At 46.1% G+C, this 21,056-nt stretch overlaps 1 protein-coding gene across 2 annotated transcripts in view; it reads right to left on the bottom strand.

Moving 5' to 3' along the window:
* The window catches only part of ARMH3 (armadillo like helical domain containing 3), a 165,167-nt gene that overhangs the window by 65,415 nt on the left and 78,696 nt on the right, over positions 1-21,056 (bottom strand). For both annotated transcript variants that reach the window (XM_038758263.1, XM_038758264.1), the window contains exons 21-22: positions 8,070-8,152; positions 7,435-7,561 (exon numbers count right to left, since the gene is read on the bottom strand). In XM_038758263.1, the coding sequence (XP_038614191.1) occupies positions 7,435-7,561; positions 8,070-8,152 (210 nt within the window). The remainder of the gene's footprint in view (positions 1-7,434; positions 7,562-8,069; positions 8,153-21,056) is intronic.

Raw genomic sequence — 21,056 nt, 5'->3', positions numbered from 1 at the left:
TTTCTTTGTGATGTCATTTACTGCACATAAAAACTAATCGCAGTTTGCCCGTTCCACTAAGACTAGTTTGGAGGAAAGGCCTTAGAGAATAAAGACCTATGTTCTGTGGGAAGCACAAGTAATACATCTTCAAAACCTTAATACCCATTTTACAGATAAGGAAACAGGCATAGAGAAGTTAAGTGACTTGCCCAAGGCCACACAGCAGACAAGTGGTGGAGCCAGGATTAGAACCCAGGTCCTCTGACATCCAGGCCTTTGCTCCATCCATTAAGTCAGGCTGCTTCTCAGAATTGTCCTTTGTTTAGGAGCTGAGGTTGTCTAGGTTGAAAATACATCCACAGGTGTGCCCTGGAGAGAGAATCCCTAGCATATTGGCATACTATCTCTCTGAAAATTCAATAGTGGGCCATTTTGGGCCCCTTGCCATTTGGGCGAGCATTAGTAGCCATCCGTTTTTAGGATGGGAAGACATGTCCTACCAGCCCAGGCTACTCACTTGAGTTTTCTTTGCAGTAATGGTGATGGCTTGTATAGAGTCCTCTGCATTCTCTTGCTCAGTGCCCCTGTGCCCAGTAGCCCACAATATGAGATGATGGATTGGGAGAACAGGTGTAATCTGTAGTCCCATAGCTGAGTATCTCTGAGTGAAGCCTGAATAGAAGCAGATGCCACTGTGCCCTCACGCATTTGGTGAGCCATCACTGACTACACACGAGACACATCCATTTCCCCCTTCTAGACTGTGAGCCCGTTGTTGGGTAGGGACCGTCTCTATATGTTACCGACTTGTACTTCCCAAGCACTTAGTACAGTGCTCTGCACACAGTAAGCGCTCAATAAATACAATTGAATGTATGAATGAATGCAAGGAAACATACTATGGATTATGAGACACTTCGTAGTGTCGGTCCAGCACTAGGGACGGACAGTAAGCACAAAGAACATCCATGTCGGGTAGCGATTTGTGGCTACATTCTTCCAAAGAGCTTCAATGGCAACAAGGAACTGAATGTGTCATCAATGACTTTCACAGTACGTTGTCCAATGATTCATTCATTCATTCAATCAATCGTATTTACTGTGTGCAGAGCACGGTACTAAGCACGTGGGAAGTACAAGTCGGCAACATATAGAGACGGTCCTTACCCAACAATGGGCTCACAGTCTTGAAGTCACCAAAAGGTGAAAAGGAAAACCGGATCGAGGCCGGCATGCTCTTCGGGAGACTTTCAGATAGAGTGTGGTGATAAGATGACATCCAACCTTCAGGCCAAATGGAAGGTTTCCAGAGTTGTAATGCCTCCCTGCCTTCTGTTTATTGACCAGAGTGATCTCATCTGGCTTCTTAAGCTGTTCCAGCAGCCTGACCTACGTGAGGTGATAATCATAATCAATATCAGGAGCAAATAGCGTACCAGACCACAGACACTGAGGTCCTGGAAAAGAGGATTTCTTTAGCTTTGAAGTTGGACCCTCACCTAAACACACTGAGAAGCAGTGTTGTCTAGTGGATAGAGCACAGGCCTGAAAATCGGAGGACCTGATTTCTAATCCCAGCTCAGCCACTTGTCTACTGTGTAAGCTTGGGCAAATCACTTAGTTTCTCTGTGCCTCAGTTACCTCATCTGTAAAATATGGATTAAGACTGTGAGTCCTATGTGGGACATGAGCTATTTCCAATGTGATTATCGTATATCTGCCTCAGTGCTTAGTACAGTGCCTGGCACATAGTAAGTGCTTAACAAATATCTTTTTTTTTTTAAAGGCAGTTTTTCTGGATGAGACTAATGCATAGAAAGATTGACAGACAGCAGATTACTCAAGTCGCTGCTCTACGGTGAGTTAAAATAGTGGAGGCAAAAGAAGCATTTTAATGAACCTAGAGCCACATGGGACCTAGAGAATAATGCACCTAAAGCCCACCCACCTAGTAAACAGTGCACCACCTGGGCACCATCTGGGCACTAGAAGACTTGCTCCACTCCTTTAGGAATAGAAAACAGGGTAAAGATTCTTTCCAGAGGAAGAAAATGACGCTTCCAGTATTTCTTAAGTGCTTATTCTGGGTCAAGCAGTCCTAAGCAGGTGAGAGTCCCTGTCCCACACAGGGCTCAGGGTCTAAGTAGGTGAGAGAACAGGTATTTCATTCCCATTTTACAGTTGAGGAAACTGAGGCACAAAGAAGTGACTTGCCCAAGGTCACACAGTAGGTAAGTAGCAGAACAGGGATTAGAACCCAGGTCCTCTGACTCCTGGGCCCATGATCTTTCCCTTATGCAATGCTGTTTCCTTCGGGAATAAGGAACTTGCAGAATTGGGAGAGAACAGAGACAGGGAGGAGGACAGAAGAACTGACTGGGTTAGTGGAGAAGATAGGATCTGGGAGCCAGTGCCCCAGTCTGAATAAAATTCAGTTAGGATAACGTTAATTTCTTTTTCCTTTCAATTGACTGTATTACCAGGTAATATTGCAAATTACCAGAATTATGAAGCTTCAACTAACCAAGCAGCAAAAATCCTTTCATTTCACACAACTAACATGCCTCTTTTGCCCCAGAATAGGCTTGAAAGGAGGTTAAAAAAGAGAAGAGCCTCATGGTCATGGTCTAGAGAGAGAACTTGGATCCCCCAAAACCTGAGGGAAAATAGGGCTGAGGTCCAAATGAAAACAATTCTGATGGAGTTGAACTACCACGTCATGACTAAGTGACCACTCTAAATCATAATGAGCCCACTGTTGGGTAGGGACCGTTTCTATATGTTGCCAACTTGTACTTCCCAAGCGCTTAGTACAGTGCTCTGCACACAGTAAGCGCTCAATAAATACGATTGAATGAATGAATAATAATAATTGTGAAATTAATTAACCACTTATATATCAAGCACTGTTCTAAGAGTTGATGTAAAAACAATAACTCCGATCAAACAGTCTCTGTCCCATATAGGGCTATACTCAAAGGGAGAAAGGAGAACAGGTTTTTAATCATCATTTTAAAGCATCACTTGTTCCACCACTTGTCTGCTGTGTGACCTCGGACAAGTCCCTTCACTTCTCTGTGCCTCAGTTACCTCATCTGTAAAGTGGGAATTAAAATTGTGAGCACCACATGGGGCAGGAACTGTGTCCAACTCAATTTGCTTAGTACAGTGCCTGGAACACAGTAAGCGCTTAACAAATACCACTATTATTACTATTAATATTATTATATCTATGATCTATGAGTGGTCTTTGGCCACTCGCAACCTCACGGGAGGCCCTGCAGGGCTGGAAGGAGGGCATGAGGGATCGGGACTTGGCTCAGGCGGGGAGACCTGTCTATTTTGGTCTGTTTCTGGCAATGCTTTCCTTCCACACATTTGGCCCATTTTTGCACAAAGGAAAAGGAGATGGACACTTTAATTCAACCTATTATCGGAGCGCTGTTTTTCTCCTTTTCAAGATGAAGTAGGGGGAAATTTGGAACGGATTCAGTCCGAACTCTGGGAGCTCCATTTTGTAAGGCAAGTGCAGATGCATTCTCATAACAAAACAAATCATTTCAACAGGTGAGACATCCCCGTTCCAATGCAAATGCTGGATTTGATTTAACTGCCTCATCTTCCCTTCCCTCCTGCTCTTTCGGAGAGACATTTGATTCTTCCCACCCAGGGGATGTCAACCAGTTACAGCTTTAGGTAGCAACTCTTCAACAATTCTCCCCGGGCACAAAGTCACCTAATAGGACCTCATGCTGCATTTTCTTTGAAAGGACTACGGGCTTTTGAATCCTCCTGGGCCAAAAGGAGACACAGAATGATTTGCACAGAGGGGTCATTTGTTCTCCCAATTCCTCTCAGCTTCAGTAGCTCTAAAAGCTGTTCGGTGTGAAACCTTTCATTCCTGCAGGTGTGCACTTCTGGACTAAGCCAGCACCGACTGGGTGGGTCTAAGTGCGCTGCTGCCCATATTATTCCTGTCAACCCTCACTGCCGACAATGGTTTCCTGAGGGAGGCAGGCAATTTTAAGAGCCGGCTGGAAAAAGACTGAAGAGAGGTCCTTTCATCCCAAGACCCCCTGACTCCAGAGTTTGGGCCCCTGGGAAGAAGCTGAAATTCCTGGAACGTCTGCTTCCCTGTTTTCTTGGACCATTTTTGAAATCCAATATCCTAATGAGTTCCCCTTGGCAGAATGACTCATTTTCCCTGTTGTGTTCTCCTGCATGAGCCACTTTCCCCCTTATGGCAAGATTGGGTTCCTCAGCCCTGCTTTCTCCCGTCAACGCAACCGAAGCTTGTGCCACTGAAACCAGGGGCTGCTCAGGCACTGGCAGGTGCCACCTGAGGGAAGAAATCAGCTCAGCAGCTGCCTCTCTTCCTTTCCCCTCCTCTCCTCCAGTCCCTTGTTGAAAAACAACAGCTTTCCTGTACTGCTAAGTTCCCGCACCTTGTGGGGCAGACCTCTGCCTGAAGCTAAGACCATTTTCCCAGCAGACTCTGCAGGCTTGGCAGATGCAAACTATAGCAGAGGCCAAATCTCCCTCCACAAAGACCACTTGAATTTGAGCCAATGGCTATTCTTGCAGAATTCATAATAATGGCAATAATAACTGGACTCAGTAAGCACTTACTAGGTGCCAAACAATGAGCTAAGCACTGGGGGAGGTACGAGATATTCAGGTTGGAAATAGTCCCTGGCCCGCAAGGGAAAAGTAGGAGGGAAAATAGGTACTGAATCCCCATTTTACAAGCAAGGCCACTGAGACAGAGACAAGTGTCACACAGCAAGCAGGCAAGTAGAAGAGATATTAGAACCCAGATTCTCGGATTCCCAGGCCCAACTTCTTTCTACTAGGCTTTGCTATTTCAAAGGTTTCCCATGTCAGGGTACATACATGTGAGATCTATTCAGGGGCCAGTCCCAGTGCCTCCACCAATACTTTCCTTCCATGGTTCTAATTCCTTTTGTGGGCAAATGATTTGGATTTACTTGGGTATCCCTTGGAGCCCACCCATCAACAAGGCACCTTTAAGTAACCTTCCTCTCCAACCCCCCATTAGTATTAACTGCTCCTGCTGGAGGAGACTTAACCTTTGTCTCCTAAAGCCAGAAGGCAAGTACATAGAGCTGGTCAGAGACTCACTCCTATCATTCTTGACTATGGACCTATCTGGAGCTGTACAACTTCATCAGTGGTGTTTATTAAGCGCTTACTGTGTTCAGAGCTCTGTGTTAGGCATTTGGGAGAGTCATTCAACTATATTTATTGAACACTTACTGTTTGCAGAGCTCTGTACTAAGCAACAGAGCTGGCAGAACTACTCTCCTCCTTGGTGTTGACGCCTCTAAGAAATCTGAAGGCTCTCTTCTCCAAACCTACCCCAACTGCCTTAGTCATGGCTCTGCCATTCATTTATTCAATCGTACTTATTGAGCGCTTACTGTGTGCAGAGCACTGTACTAAGTGCTTAGCACTGTACTCTGCCATACCAGATATAGCTCCTGGTAAGCTGACCTTACCTCCTTTTAGTCATGTCTCTTACTCCTCCCTGGATCCTTCCCAACACCCCTCCACCTCCACTAGAAAAGGGAACTGAGCACAGAAGGCAGACCTCCTACAAATACACGGTTCTTCCTCCTGCTTTGACTGTGAGTCCCCAAGTGGGGCACGGACTTTACCCATCCTGGTGATCCTGTACTTTCCCCAGGGATTTGAACAGTGCTTGACACATAATAAGTGCTTAAATATCACAATTATAAACGGCCTTTAAAAAAATGGTATTAGGTAAACATTTACTATGTACCATACATTGTAATAGGGGCAGATACAAGTTAATCAGGTCAGACACAGTCCCTGTCCCACACGGGGCTCACAGTCTGAATCCCCATTTTCCAGATGAGGTTAACTGAGGCACAGAGGAGCTAAGTGACTTGCCCTCACCCAGCCATCCAGCAGACAGCTGGAATTAGAACCCAGGTCCTTTGGACTCCCAGGCCTGTGCTCTATTCCACTAGGCCAGGCTGCTTCTCATCACATATAAGAGAGGAACCCTAATAACACTTCTCACCAGTTCACTTGATCTCACAAACCTGTGTTTCTAATGCATAGACCTGCTTTGCTCTCCCCTCTCTCCTCTCAGTGGTGGCAAGGCTGTGTTTTGTGTGACTGACTCATCACTTCTTTGAAGAACTGGTTTCAACTCCATCTCTCTAATGAAGAGCCGGTCCTGCCATAATAGGTCTTCTCATTATAAGATTTGGATAGAACCTTACTGAGTAATTAGGGGACTGCAGGGGCGTATACGGATGAAGGAGAAGGGATGCTGGTTTCTGCAATTAATCAATTGTGTTTACTGAGCATTTACTGTGTGTAGAGCACTGTATTAAGTGCGTGGGAGAGTACAAACAAACAGAGTTGGTAGATACGTTCTCTGCCTACAACGAACTTCTAGTCAAGTTCTGCATTAACAGAATTTGTAAAAGGCAGGGAACACCGAAGGATGTAAGGCTGAAAGCCAGGTTTACTTCAGGATAAAAGGCTGAATGCCAGGAATGCAGATATGGATGTAAGACAGAAGGCTAAGTGTGAGATGAAAAGCTATGCTGGCAAAATATGGACCACCAGAAGAAGAGGTGGCCACTGGGGACATGGAAGTGAGAGCCCACCACAAGCCCTACCTGAAACCAACTTGTACTTCCCAAGCGCTTAGTACAGTGCTCTGCACACAGTAAGTGCTCAATACAATTGATTGATTGAGATCAGAAGATGGGGGCTACCCACAGAGAGGAGTGGACAAAAGCACACCAGACCAACCAAACAAGGCAGGACCCAGATAAAGAAGAGGGCCAACGGCAGAAGACACCAGCAAACAATGGACCTGAGGGAGGGTGGGTATAAGTGGGTAGATTGTAATAGTCGGTGTGACTCTCTTCAGCTGACACTGTCCCCATTAGAGACCTCCCATCAGCTTGTGAACCACGTGGCACCCCTCCTTGAACATTTTTCCCATAAGTGTGAATCAGCTTGGCCCCCACGTGATCCACGAATCAGAGTAGACATTGTGTCACAAGAAATGTTTTTTATGCAAGCACGGGGCATTGATCAAGGCTGGAGTACATAACACAAAGTTCTTCAAGAACCCAACTTCTGCACTCTAGGAAGGTCTATTAATTTTCCAACGGAAACCTTGGTATGACGATGTCTCTTGAAAATTCTTCAGGCTCTTGCCACACTTGAGGATTTCAAGAAACACACCCAGTAAATGACACTCCAAGAATCCAGTCCCCTCTGAATCCAAAAATCAATCTCCTTCTGCCTTCATTATCATCAGTCTCTTGGCTTCTACGTCACATACTTATTGGTCCCTGAGTAATTCCTGGGACTGGCGTATGAAGAGGTTATCTTTGCTCTGGAAAGAATAAATTTCAAACACAGAAAGAGAAGGAGGCTCACCCATTGAATAGAGGTTGTCGAAATTCTGATGCATTCGGATAATCTCATAGTAGAGCTCATCGTAACTGCTGGGGGTGGGAAGAAAGGTGTCCCCAAACGTGATGAACATGTTGAACAAATTTACTACCTAGAAGACAAGCAGCACTCTCAGTCACAAACATCTGATCCAGAGAACCCTGACCCAGAAGGGTCAAGATCAGTATCAGAGGTAAGTACAATACCCTGACTGCTGGGGCTTCTCAGGTTTTAATAACAGGAAAAGTGCAATCTACTGCCCTACAGCAGAAAAAAGATTTTTGGAACAATGATCAGTGGGTGTCCTCCGTTCTGCTTTTAAGAGATTTTCAAATGCCTTGCTGTTGACAAGTTGCAGTCCCTCAAGTGTTTCAGTAAATTACATAAATGCTCACTATTCGGAGCCCAGGAACATCTCTTCCATCTTTTCTGCCACAGATCACTAGAGGGAAAGCAGGGGTTAGCCTGGAATTAGAATTTTAGCTGAATGACCAGCCTCCAATGGCCTCACCTCCAACAGACTCCCGGGTCCTGGGATGCTCTCCCCTCAACCCCCACCCTGGGCCAATCTTGGGCTCACTGAGTATTTCTGGGATAGGCTAGATTTTCTCTTTACTTACCATAAGAGCTAATGTGAAAATGTTGTGTTTGGCCAAAAGCACCGTCTCATTGGACATGAGGAACTTCAGCAAGTTGATCAAAGCTACAGAAAGGAACGAAAAAAGATGGTCAACACTTAAACACAACTAATAAAGCGATTTTAAACCCCAGACAGGACTAATCCACATCTGTCCGAAGAGAGTGGGTAAATATGTCTTCGTTAGCTCTAATGTCCACGACTCTAAGAAAGCAGGTGAGGCATTTCACAGAAAAAGCACTAATGGCATTGAACATTTGTTCACCAATCTGCCAGAAAAGATTCTCAAAAATTTACTTCTTAAATGGCAATTAGACTCAGAAAATTGACTATGAAACTGACATCTTAGTGTTCCAAATTTACTCCCACTCGGTGATTTCCCCGTCAAATTTGCTCAATTTACAAGTCAAAGGCAGGGTGTTTTTTTTTTTCCTTCAGTCTGCCAGTTCCTCAAGCTCCACTAAGGTTCAACTGTGTTTTTTCCTGCTTCAAATATCGTTGCCATCCAGGATAGCTCCAGAGTCAGGCCAGTCACCAGCTGTGCTAGGCTGTTCAGGGAGCAAGACCACAGCCAACAAGGCACCGGTGTTTTGAGCGAGCATGAAGGCATTGGTTAAGGTTGATGAAGCCATTTCAGCACTCTGGTTGACAGGCTGCCCTGTTCAAATCACTTTCCTGAACCCTCCCACTTCTCCATAGTGGGGCCTCTCTCTCTCTCTCCCGGACCATTTTTCATTAAGGAAGAGAACGGAAAACAAGGCCTTCCAAATGGAAAGCCACCGACTGATGCTAAGCCACGAGACTGGAGGGTGGTTTTAAATACATTTTAAGGATAAAGAGCCCTCGATAATGTGTCCTGTTTTGGTGCAGCATGGCAGAGTGGATAGAGCACAGTCCCAGTGGTCAGAAGATCATGGGTTCTAATCCCAGCTCCGCCACATGTCAGCTGTGTGGCCTTGGGCAAGTTATTTCACTTATCTGTGCCTCAGTTACCTCATCTGTAAAATGGGGATTGAGACTGTGAGCCCCACGTGGGACAGAAACTGTGTCCAAACCGATTTGCTAGTATTCACCCCAGCACTAAGTACAATGCCTGGCAAATAGTAAGTGCTTAATAAATACCATTGTTATTATTATTATCAAATACTGTAATTATTATTAGTACTAGGTTTTCCTACTCCAAGACCAGATGAAAAGGAGAAATTTAGCAATTAGAGGCACCACTCATTCATTCATTCAATCGTATTTACTGAGCACTTACTGTGTGCAGAGCACTGTACTAAGCGCTTGGGAAGTACAAGTTGGCAACATATAGAGACGGTCCCTACCCAGCAGTGGGCTAACAGTCTAGAAGGGGGAGACAGAGAACAAAACAAAACAAGGACAGGTGTCAAGTCATCAGAACAAATAGAATTAAAGCTAAATGCACATCATTAACAAAATAAATAGAATAGTAGATATGTACAAGTAAAATAAATAGAGTAATAGATCTGTATAAACATATATACAGGTGCTGTGGGGAGGGGAAGGAAGTAGGGCGGGGGTGAGGGGGAGGAGGAGAGGAAAAAGGGGGCTCAGTCTGGGAAGGATTCTTGGAAGAGGTGAGCTCTCAGTAGGGCTTTGAAGGGAGGAAGAGAGACAGACACCCAACACCCACCCCCTCTGCCTTCTCAGCTCATGACACCTCTACATCATCATCCACAGTACTTATGGAGGCACTCAAATCAATCAATCAATCGTATTTATTGAGCACTTACTGTGTGCAAAGCACTGTACTAAGCGCTTGGGAAGTACAAGTTGGCAACATATAGAGACAGTCCCTACCCAACAGTGGGCTCACAGTCTAAAAGGGGGAGACAGAGAACAAAACCAAACATACTAACAAAATAAAATAAATAGAATAGATATATACAAGTAAAATAAATAAATAAATAGAGTAATAAATATGTACAAACATATATACATATATACAGGTGCTGTGGGGAAGGGAAGGAGGTAAGATGGGGGATGGAGAGGGGGACGAGGGGGAGAGGAAGGAAGGGGCTCAGTGTGGGAAGGCCTCCTGGAGGAGGTGAGCTCTCAGTAGGGCCTTGAAGGGAGGAAGAGAGCTAGCTTGGCGGATGGGCAATGCTGGGGAGAGTACAGCAGAAGCAAAACCCATTTTCACTACCCACCAAGATCTTACAATCTAATGGTCTGCATTCTGATGAATAAATAAAAGACTCTCCCCACTCCCATACTTCCTTCAAATCACCTCTGAATTGCCACTTGCTTTCTGTTTTGCTTTTTAAATGGCATCCGTTAACCACTTACTATGTACCAGGCACTGTACTAAGCACTGGGTAGTTACAAGCTAATAAGGTTGGATACAGTCCATGTTCCACATGGGGCTCACAGTCTTAATTGCTATGTTTACAGATGAGGTATCTGAGGCACAGAGAGGTTAAGTGACTTACCCAAGGTCACACAGCAGAAAAGTGGAGTAGCTGGGATTAGGATGATGATGATGGTGGTGGTGGTATTTGTTAAGCGCTAAGTGCCAAGCACTGTTCTAAGCGCTCGGGAGGTTACAAGGTAATCAGGTTGTCCCACGGGGGGCTCACAGTCTTAATCCCCATTTTACAGATGAGCCAACTGAGGCACAGAGAAGGCAAGTGACCTGCCCAAAGTCACACAGCTGACAACTGGCGGAGCCGGGATTTGAACCCACGACCTCTGACTCCAAAGCTCGTGCTCTTTCCACTGAGCCACGCTGCTTCTCAAAGCATTTGTTAAGTGCTTACTATGTGCCAAGCACTGTTCCAAGCACTGGGGTAGTCACAAGGCAATTAAGTTGTCCCACATGGGGCTCACAGTCCCCATTCCCACTTTACAGATGAGGTAACTGAGGCACAGAGAAGTCAAGTGGAATCAACCCCAATCCTGAATCCCCTCCCTACTACCACCACCACCTGTGCACTAAGCTACCAGAAGCCTTGGGAATCTTCAAGATGGGAGGGCATCCAAAATGCTGTGGGCAAGTAGACCTGGTTTGTCTGGGAAGGGGTCGATTTACTTTCGGCCTGGAAAAGTTCCTCAGGACCACACTACCCAGGAGATGGGAGCAGAAGTGACAGAAATTCCCTATCCAAATTCCTTTAGGGAACCTCTTAATAACTGAGATCCTCACAGAACCACCCAGTGTCACTTTGTATGTCAGTTCAAGAAATGGCTTGAAAGGGAGGAGAGGAAAACCCTCAGGGGGAGGGAGGAGAAGGAACAGAAAATTTGTGGGAATACCATCAAGTATAACAGACGGAAATCAACGGGACTTTTCCCACACGACCCACTCAGCCAAGGCTTATTGTCTCAGATGGATGCAGTCTCAGCAGTGGCGATCTGGTCATTAAAAGGACAGGAAAGTGTGAGAGAAAGAGTAAGAGAGAGAGGAGAGCGAGAGAAAAGGAGAGAGGGAGAGAGTGTGGAGTGGGCAAGAAAATGATTTATTGCTTTCAAGATGGAAAAAGACTGGGTGTATTTCGTGGAATTTTAAAACACAGAAATGACAAAGTGGTGAAAACCAGGAGAAGGTGTGATCCTGGCACCGACCAAGAGCTAGCATTGGTTTGGGCTGCAGTTTTCGTAATAGGAGCCAAATGATGTCAAGAAAGAGCCTGGTGCAGGATACAGGTGCCAAGGTGAACTTCCACTTTATGCCTATGAGACTTTGTGGGCTCAAGTGGTGCTCGCATTATCTCATTCTGACATGGGAATGTTCCAGAGGGAAAATATCCAGCTGCCAATGCTCCACAAAGCAGCTCAAAGCAGATGGAGACAAGAATTCTGCTCTCATTACCTTCTTCTACAAGGAAGCACACATTTTTTTGGAAGAAATTCACAATTATTCAACAACTCTTCTTCTTGCCATGATAACAGTTCAGCAATACGTGCCCTTCTTGCTCAACCTTCTTGTTTGATCGACTGTCAAACATTTCCTACCCCAAGCCTATGTCTCCTAGTTCACCAATGAACCAGGGCTAGGTTCAATCAATAGTAATAATAATAATAATAATCATGTAATTATAATGATGGTATTTGTTAAGTGCTTACAATGTGTCAAACACTGTTCTAAACTCTGGGGTAGGTTATTAGGTTGGAAGCAGTCCCTGTCCCACATGGGACTCAGTCTTAATCCCCATTTTACAGATGAGGTAACCGAGGCACAGAAATGTTACGTGACTTGCCCAAAGTCACACTGCAGACAAGTGGCTTACTGTGGGCAGGGCTTGGAAGAGTACAATACGAGTTGGTAGACACAACCCCTGCCCACAAGGAGCTTATAATCTAGAGGAGAAAACTGAACAATTTAAACCCACTCCAAATGAGACTCAAATCCATAATCACTGGATTAGGGGGGTCAGCGCCTTAACCATGTCCCGCCATCCCCCGGGCCTGGAATGCCCTCCCTCTGCCCATCCGCCAAACTAGCTCTCTTCCTCCCTTCAAGGCCCTACTGAGAGCTCACCTCCTCCAGGAGGCCTTCCCAGACTGAGCCCCTTCCTTCCTCTCCCCCTCAACCCCCTCTCCATCTCCCCCATCTTACCTCCTTCCCTTCCCCACAGCACCTGTATATATGTATATATGTTTGTACATATTTATTACTCTATTTATTTTACTTGTACATATCTATTCTATTTATTTTATTTTGTTAGTACGTTTGGTTTTGTTCTCTGTCTCCCCCTTTTAGACTGTGAGCCCACTGTTGGGTAGGGACTGTCTCTATATGTTGCCAACTTGTACTTCCCAAGCGCTTAGTACAGTGCTCTGCACACAGTAAGCGCTAAATAAATATGATTGATTGATTGATTGATTGATTAAGCTATCGGGATCACTGCCCAAACTTGGCCCTTGAAAGACTAGAAGCCAAAGGAGTTCTGGAAATCAGGTCCCTGGATCAAAGAAGATGTAGCTGAGGTCCTCCTAGGAACAAGACTGACTTCAGACAGAAAACAAGAGAGGCAATTGCCTCAAGATGCCCCAAAAGTGGGCTGGGGGGTGTCTCAGTGGACAAGATGTAACGGCACCCACTTTTTGGATACTGTATCAGCGTGAGCAGAGACTTGGAGGACAGAACGTGGAAGCTCTGGAACCATGGAGGCAGCTAAGGGAATAGGCTGGAGAATTTTCTAGGTTGGGTCTAAACGGACTTTAAACTGAAGCCCAGCCCACACACTGCACTCCTCTGCCGCTAACCTCCTCACAGTGCCTCGTTCTCACCTGTCCCACCGTCGACCCCCGGCCCACATCCTCCCCCTGGCCTGGAATGCCCTCCCTCCACACATCCGCCAAACTAGCTCTCTTCCTCCCTTCAAAGCCCTACTGAGAGCTCGCCTCTTCCAGGAGGCCTTCCCAGACTGAGCCCCCCTTTTCCTCTGCTCCTCCTCCCCTCCTCATCATCCCTCCCTCTGCCTTACCTCCTTCCCTTCCCCACAGCACTTGTGTATATTTATACACATTTATTACTCTATTTATTTTATTAATGATGTGTATATAGCTATAATTCTATTTATTCTAATGGTATTGACGCTGTCTATTTGCTCTGTTGTCTGTCTCCCCCTTCTAGACTGTGAACCCATTGCTGGGTAGGGACTATCTCCACATATTGCCGATTTGTACTTCCTAAGCGCTTAGTACAGTGCTCTGCACACAGTAAGCGCTCAATGAATACAATTGAATGAATGAATGAATGAATAGCTCTAACACGGCTTGTGCCTACAAGCTATGACACCAAACACCATGAAAGACATCTACAAGTCTTTCCACCAAAAAGGACTGCAAAGGCCTGTGATAGCAACATACATACAAGTTATGGCAGGGTAGAGGACGAGGGGTTAGGATTCTGTTTACCAACACCACACTCGCACTTCAGAACACCCAAGGGGGGCTCACATCACCCCCCGTGCTTGGCATAAAACTGCCCTCGGTTAGCAATCACTGCTGCCCACTTGGTTCCATCTGGACACGTACTGTGCCAAATTGTTCAAGAACATAATCTGAAGGAGTCCAGCAGACCAAGCAGGATAAATAAAATGGATTAGCAACTACTCTCTTGGAGTGCCTGATCCCATCTAATCCCCAATCTCCCTGATCTGCCCTGGGAAAATGACAAAGAGCCGTACTGAAAACTTATTGGCACATCCGATTGAGTTTTCTGAGGAAAAATCAACTCAACCCTCTTATCCCAACCTCCCACTGCTTCCCCCAATTTTTTATTCAGATAGATTCTGTCCCTGCCCTCCCTGCTTGCTGAGAAAGGAATAAACACCAACAATAACCCCCAGGATGTTCCCGCGGGTGACCTCGTGAGACTGTGAACTACTTTCTACTCAGACAGATATGGGTGCTTGGCCTAAGGTCCTTTAGTCTGTAAGCTTCTTGTAGGAAGGTATTGTGTCTAGGAACTCTATTGTATTGTACTCTCCCAGGTGTTTAGTACAGTGCTCTGCGACAGTAAACATTCAATAAACACGACAGACTGATTCATTCAGTGACTGATGCATAGTAGGCTAAATCACTTTAAATTTCAGGGGAAACAGCTGACCTCCCCAACTGAGTGATATTGAATCAGTACAGAAGGATCACAAAACGGGAGAGAGAATGGAATAGAAAACACGGCCAAACATGGAGCGCTAAGCTTTCCCAGGTTTGCCTATGCACTTGAATCTGCATCCCTGAAACACCTGCTTCAAAACTTATAATAATAATAATGATGGCATTTGTTAAGCGCTTACTATGTGCAGAGCACTGTTCTGAGCGCTGGGGAGGATACAAGGTGATCAGGTTGTCCCACGTGGGGCTCACAGTCTTAATCCCCATTTTATAGATCAGGGAACTGAGGCCCAGAGAAGTTAAGTGGCTTGCCCAAAGTCACACAGCTGACAAGTGGCGGAGTCGGGATTAGAACCCATGACCTCTGATTCCCAAGCCCATGCTCTTTCCACTGAGCCACGCTGCTTCTGTCTCTCCCTCTAGATGGTAAGCTCTTTGTGGACAAGGATCATTCTGTGTGCTCTGCACACAGTGAGCGCTCAATAAATACGACTGAATCTACTAACTCTATTGTGTTGTACTTTTGCAAGTACTTAATACAGATATCTCCACACAGTAAATGCTCAGTAAAGATCAAGATTGATTGCCTAACAAAAATAACTGTGGAATTTGTTCAGTGCTTAATACGTGCCAAACACTGTACTAAGCATTTGGGAAGATATTAGATTACCAAGTCAGAAACAGCCTACGCTGAATTCTAGCAATCTATGTGGCTGACCACCAACAAGAGGTTGCGGAGATTATGGAATTTCCTTCCCTTCTCTAGAGAGCATTAAGGCAGGTCAGTAACCAGGCAGTTTGGAATGCTTTCACGTGAGGCTTTCCTGGTAGCAAGGGGCAGGGCTGAGTGACTTTTAAAGATCTTTCCTTAAGTTTCCAGAAATTGTTCCGATAATACTAATTGTTCAGTGCTTACTATGTGTTGAGTACTGCACTAAGCACTGGGGTAGATATACAGTAATCAGTCTAAGTAGGAGGGAGAATAGTTATTTATTTTACTTGTACATATCTATTCTATTTATTTTATTTTGTTAGTATGTTTGGTTTTGTTCTCTGTCTCCCCCTTTTAGACTGTGAGCCCACTGTTGGGTAGGGACTGTCTCTATATGTTGCCAACTTGTACTTCCCAAGCACTTAGTACAGTGCTCTGCACACAGTAAGCGCTCAATAAATACGATTGATTGACTGATTGATTATTGAATCCCAGTTATCCAGATGAGGGAACTGAAGCACAGAGAAATTACATATCTTGCCCAAGGTGATACAGCAGACAAGTGTCCAAGCCGGGTTTAGAACCCAGGTTCTCTGACTCCCAAGGCCTGTGTTCTTTCCACTAGGCTATGCTCCTTCTCTCAATTCTTAGAAATTCTTTTCTGACCTCTCATCCTTTCCAAGACAAGAATCATCATGCATTTCTGTTCTGGGCCATACCAGGGAGGAGTTAATGAACCACGAAACGAGCGAAGAGTATGGATTATCTGCAAACTGGATAATCCATTCCTGAATAACGGTCCAGTTGGCCTCACAACACCGGGCTCCACGATCTGTCACTGGGCATTCTGATCACAACTTAGAACAGAGCTCCAGGCCCCCCGCAGAGATGGAACAGGGAAGAGCAACAATCTCTGCCACATCCTGGTAACTGACAGTTCGCATCCAGGGTCAGGGAGGGAAATTTCACCAAGGGCCTTCAGTTGACATGACCTCTGCCCTGTGAAAACGGCACTGCTTCAAGATGTGCTCCCAGAATCGGGCAATGACTACTAATTAGCACTAGGGAGATGGCAGGGGAAGTGCCAAAAAAAAGCAGGGTAGGTGAGTGAGCGAACTGGCTCTTGACAGTTCTGCGAGGCTGCTTCATCCCTTGCCCCAAGGCAGAATCCAGACCCCCAGTGACCATGGCTAGACAAGTTTGTCAGATGGAATCCACACTCTTGCACAGACACATCAAGGGCACATTTAAACCTCCCAAAAGGCCAGCGCTCTCTCTCCTCCTCCCCCTCTAAAGGGGAGGGAGGAGAAACTGAAGACAGCACCTACCATCCTGGACCCCAACTCAAGGGAGAAAAAGTTAGTCATAAAAGAAGCCATGTGAAAGAACAGTTCTCTGATAATTTAGGTTGTTATTTAAATACACACACACACAAATACGCACACAATCAATCACATTTATTGAACACTTACTGTGTGCAGATGACTGTAGTAAGCGCTTGGGCACACACACACATACACACACGAAAAAAATTGGCCTGGGATAAATCTCATTCAACTCAACTAAAATGACTCATGGAAAAGCCCCAAATAATTCAGATTAATCTGTATGAACACCAGCTCGTATCCTTGAGAGGGGATTCCCAGAGCAGAACCTCACTGGTCCTAGCATCCTTGGGCTTCTCCAAGATGCAGACACATGCTTTCAGGAGGAAAGAGCCTACACTCTTCACTTGCTCAGGAGTGTTGATCTTTTGAGCCTCCTGCCCCACCTGATCTCACCCATCCTTAGCACCCTCTACTCAAGGAACTGCTCATCCCTCACTGGGTGTTCGTGAGGACCTGCAGAGGACACCATCCAAAGAAAAGTCCAGTGTCTTCACTAGAAGAGAGGAACCAAATACACCCGATACAGACCCGCTTTGGGACCCTGTGTGGAGGAATTCATGCTGAAGACGTTCAATCTGGAACGGCTCTGTGGATCACTCTCTGGGGCTAAATATCATCATCGTCGTCACTGGTATTTGCAGAGAAAGTACAATGTAACAGAGTTGGCAGACACATTCCCTGCCCACAGCAAGCTTACAGTCTAGAAGGGGAAGCAAACATTAACATAAATGATTTATAACCTAAAATTTTCAGTCCTATTCCTCGCCACAATCATCTGCACCACCACCATAATCACCAAGAGCTGACACTGTGCTAGGCAAGATCAAAGACGCTCAGGAATCCCGGGCTTGACTCCCAAAGGTAGCTCTGCCACTGATTACACAGCCTTGGAAAGGACCCTTAGGTGCTTTCTGGACCACCACCAACTACTTTTCAAGTTTTCAAATCTCACTCACTGGCAATGGAGCTAGGAATAGAGCGAGTGAGGCCCCAGAGCAAAGCCATTAATGTAAACAACCGGGCTGCTACGCTTCAGAGGTGGCATCCCAAGATGGCGGCACTGCCTCAGCAGGTTTCCTGAATCAGAGAAGAAAAACGGCACCTTCCCTTTGAAATAAAATGTATAGCTCCTTTTCCTGTAAAACTTCTCCCAGGACTGGCTCCAAGCCCATTTCCCAGGTCCCCTGATGCTCCCAACCCAGCACCATGGAGGGGGTCCACTTCTAGGAACTGCTAAGTCAATCCCAAGCCCAGACACCCTCCCCTGCTCAGAACTGGGACTCACGGCTGCTTCCCTGACTTTCCCATCATCTCCCCTTCCCTTTGGGACAGGACAGCCGACGGCTTCCGCCTCCTGCCTCGAATCATGCTTACTTATCTGAGGGAAGGAGCGGCCTGGGAATCTTTCTGCCTTCTGGTTGTTGAGGCTGCCTGATGTAGCGATGCAATTTCTCTCTCCTCTCAGGCCCTTTCCACAGTGGAATTGTGGGGGGTGGTGAGGGGGAGCTTCCAAGAAGATACCAGCCTGATTAGACTCCAAGAATAGGCTTGGGGTGATGGAGAGAGGGCTCAAAATCTTATCTAATGAGGTGAATGAAATGCAGTGGACCTGAGGCGCCAGGTCACATTAAATGCATCCTGCCCCCAGGCAAGGAAAAGGTGGCATGTCCTCGGGCCACACCTGGAAATGGGGTGACCCGGATAGTAATAAGAAGAACAATAATTGTGGTATTTGTTAAGCACTTACTATGTGCCAGGCACTGTACTAAGCACAGGGGTTGATACAAGCAAATCAGGTTGGACACAGTCCCTGCCCCATGTGGGGCTCATGGCCTCAATCCCCATTTTACAGTCGAGGTAACTGAGGCAAAGAAAAGAGAAGTGAATTGCCCAAGGTCACATGCACACAAGTGGTAGAGCCGGGATTAGAACACATGCCATGCAGCGTGGGTCCGTGGAAAGAGCACGGGTTTTGGAGTCAGAAGTCATGGGTTCAAATCCCGGCTCTGCCAATTATCAGCTGTGTGACTTTGGGCAAGTCACTTATCTTCTCTGTGCTTCAGTTACCGCATCTGTAAAAGGGGGGGTGAAGATTGTGAGCCCCCCGGTGAGACAACCTGATCACCTTATAACCTCCCCAGCGCTTAGAACAGTGCTTTGCACATAGCACTTAATAAATGCCATTATTACTATTATTATTATTATTACACCATGCTGTATCAGCAGGGACCCTCGCCTCTCTTTATCAGGCTGCTTCATACAAGTGGTGGGAGCAAACTATGTGGACATGGAGGAGGATGCCGACTAATGTGTTCCTGAATGATTCCGGGATGCCAACCTGCCCCCTACTTCGAGGGGAACCAGGTGCAGTGAGGAGCGAGCCAGCCCCGGGAAGCCTCGGAGAAGCGACAGCTCTGATGTGAGCTTCTGAGAAGGAGAGGGGAGGCTTAATTAGAAAACCAAGTGAATGACATTTAAATAAGATTAAAAACAGGAAAGGGAAGGGAGCCTCCAGCAGGGTACAAGTAAATGCATCCCCAGCACCAGTATCGGGACCACTCCATATCTGAATGGCTTCGGTGGGCTACCAGGAGGATTCTATGGACTGATGTGGTTTACGCTAGAGTGCCCCGAAACTGGGATCAAAGCAGGCTAAGTAGGAGAAATGCATATTTTCAGAGAGTGACTGACAGAACAAAAAATATTAGCATCTTGCTCCCTCAGGAGGGAAAGCTGAGAGACCCAGAGGCCGGCCTAGAAATAGCAGCACTGCCATAAACAGCTAATGCAACAAAAATCCCAGAGGCAGCATAAACTGCAGCCTATTCCTGCATCCCCAGACAAAATCACCAATTATCCAGGGATACAGGCAACGATCAACAGTCTCACTGTCATTCAGTCAGACTGTTCTGAAGGGGGGATGCCAACTCCTGCCAGAAAAATCATTTGGAAGACATGCAAGCAGTCCTCCGGCACACAGATGTGTATAGCTGGCTGTAAACCCCTATCCTGGCATGGGGAACTTGCCCTTTCCACGGAACCTACCCAAAGGTTGGAATGGGTCGACTTCTTTCAGCTCTGCGAACAGAGCACTGAGCCCACTGACTCCAACAAACCAAACCACACAACTTAATGCACTCTCTCCCCTTCTGCCTGATCTCCGGAAAGGAACAGATTGCTTTCGCGAGCTCTGATGGGGCTCAGTGTTTGCAATTTTGCCTGCTGTTGATCCGCATTTGTGGAAAAGTGAGATTCCACCCTTAGAGCCTCTTTCGTCTTCTCCTTCTTTGGCATTGTGTGATTCCCCCTAGACATTTGCTTTCTTTTATGAAGATGTGCCTTTACACAAAATCACCACCATCAGGCTCCACAGAACCATCCCAGTTTCAAGAATCCCCCACCTCTCTCAAAGGTATGGGGAAAAACACATTCTCCCTACATGTTACTGACTTCATCATCATCATCAAGGGTATTTATGGAGCGCTTACTATGTGCAGAGCTCTGTTCTAAGCACTTGGGAAAGTGCAATACAGAGTTGGCAGACACGAGCCCTTCCCACAATGAGCTTACAGTCTAGAGGGACTCAAAAGGGAGTTGAGGGCAAACTCCTCCTTTCCCCTCAAACTTCACAGCATCTCTAATTCTTCAGACTGTGTCCTGCTACAGTGTAGAACCTGAGTAGCCATGAGGCTTCCCTCCCTGGACCCAAGAAGGGGGGGCTCGAGGGTTTATGGTCCAAAGGCCATTCAATTCCACCTGAACATGAATTATATACAACACTAAGCCACAGGTCACTGACGCCACTGTAGGAGATGCAATGACAAAAGTAATATTAGTAATAATAATAGTAATTTTTGTTCCATGCTGCCAAGCATTGCACTAAGCTCTGGGGAAGATTGAAGATAATCACGTGTCACACATGGAGTTCACAGACTTAGTAAAGAGGACAACAGATATTGAATCCACATTTGGCAGATGAAGAAACAGGCACAGAAAAGTTCAGTGACTCATTCAAGGTCACAGAGACTGCAAGTAGAGGAGCCAGTATTAGAATCCAGGTCTCAACTTCCAGGCCCAAGCTCTTTATACATCAATCATTGGTATTTATTAAGAGCTTACTCTGGGCAGAGCACTTGGGAGAGTACAACAGAGGTAGCAGACACAATGTTTCTCACTGTCTTCTTCTCCCTTCCTTACCAATACCCAGCTTCACAATGACCCTTAAGAGAAGAAAGGTATTTCACAATGAGGAGGAGAAGGAAGGGAGCAAAAAGGGGATGAA

Source organism: Tachyglossus aculeatus, chromosome 16 (genome assembly GCF_015852505.1).
Source record: "Tachyglossus aculeatus isolate mTacAcu1 chromosome 16, mTacAcu1.pri, whole genome shotgun sequence".
NCBI classification, from domain to species: domain Eukaryota; kingdom Metazoa; phylum Chordata; class Mammalia; order Monotremata; family Tachyglossidae; genus Tachyglossus; species Tachyglossus aculeatus.
The sequence above is the reverse complement of the archived record's forward strand: the minus strand, read 5'-3'. Positions and strand labels throughout refer to the sequence as shown.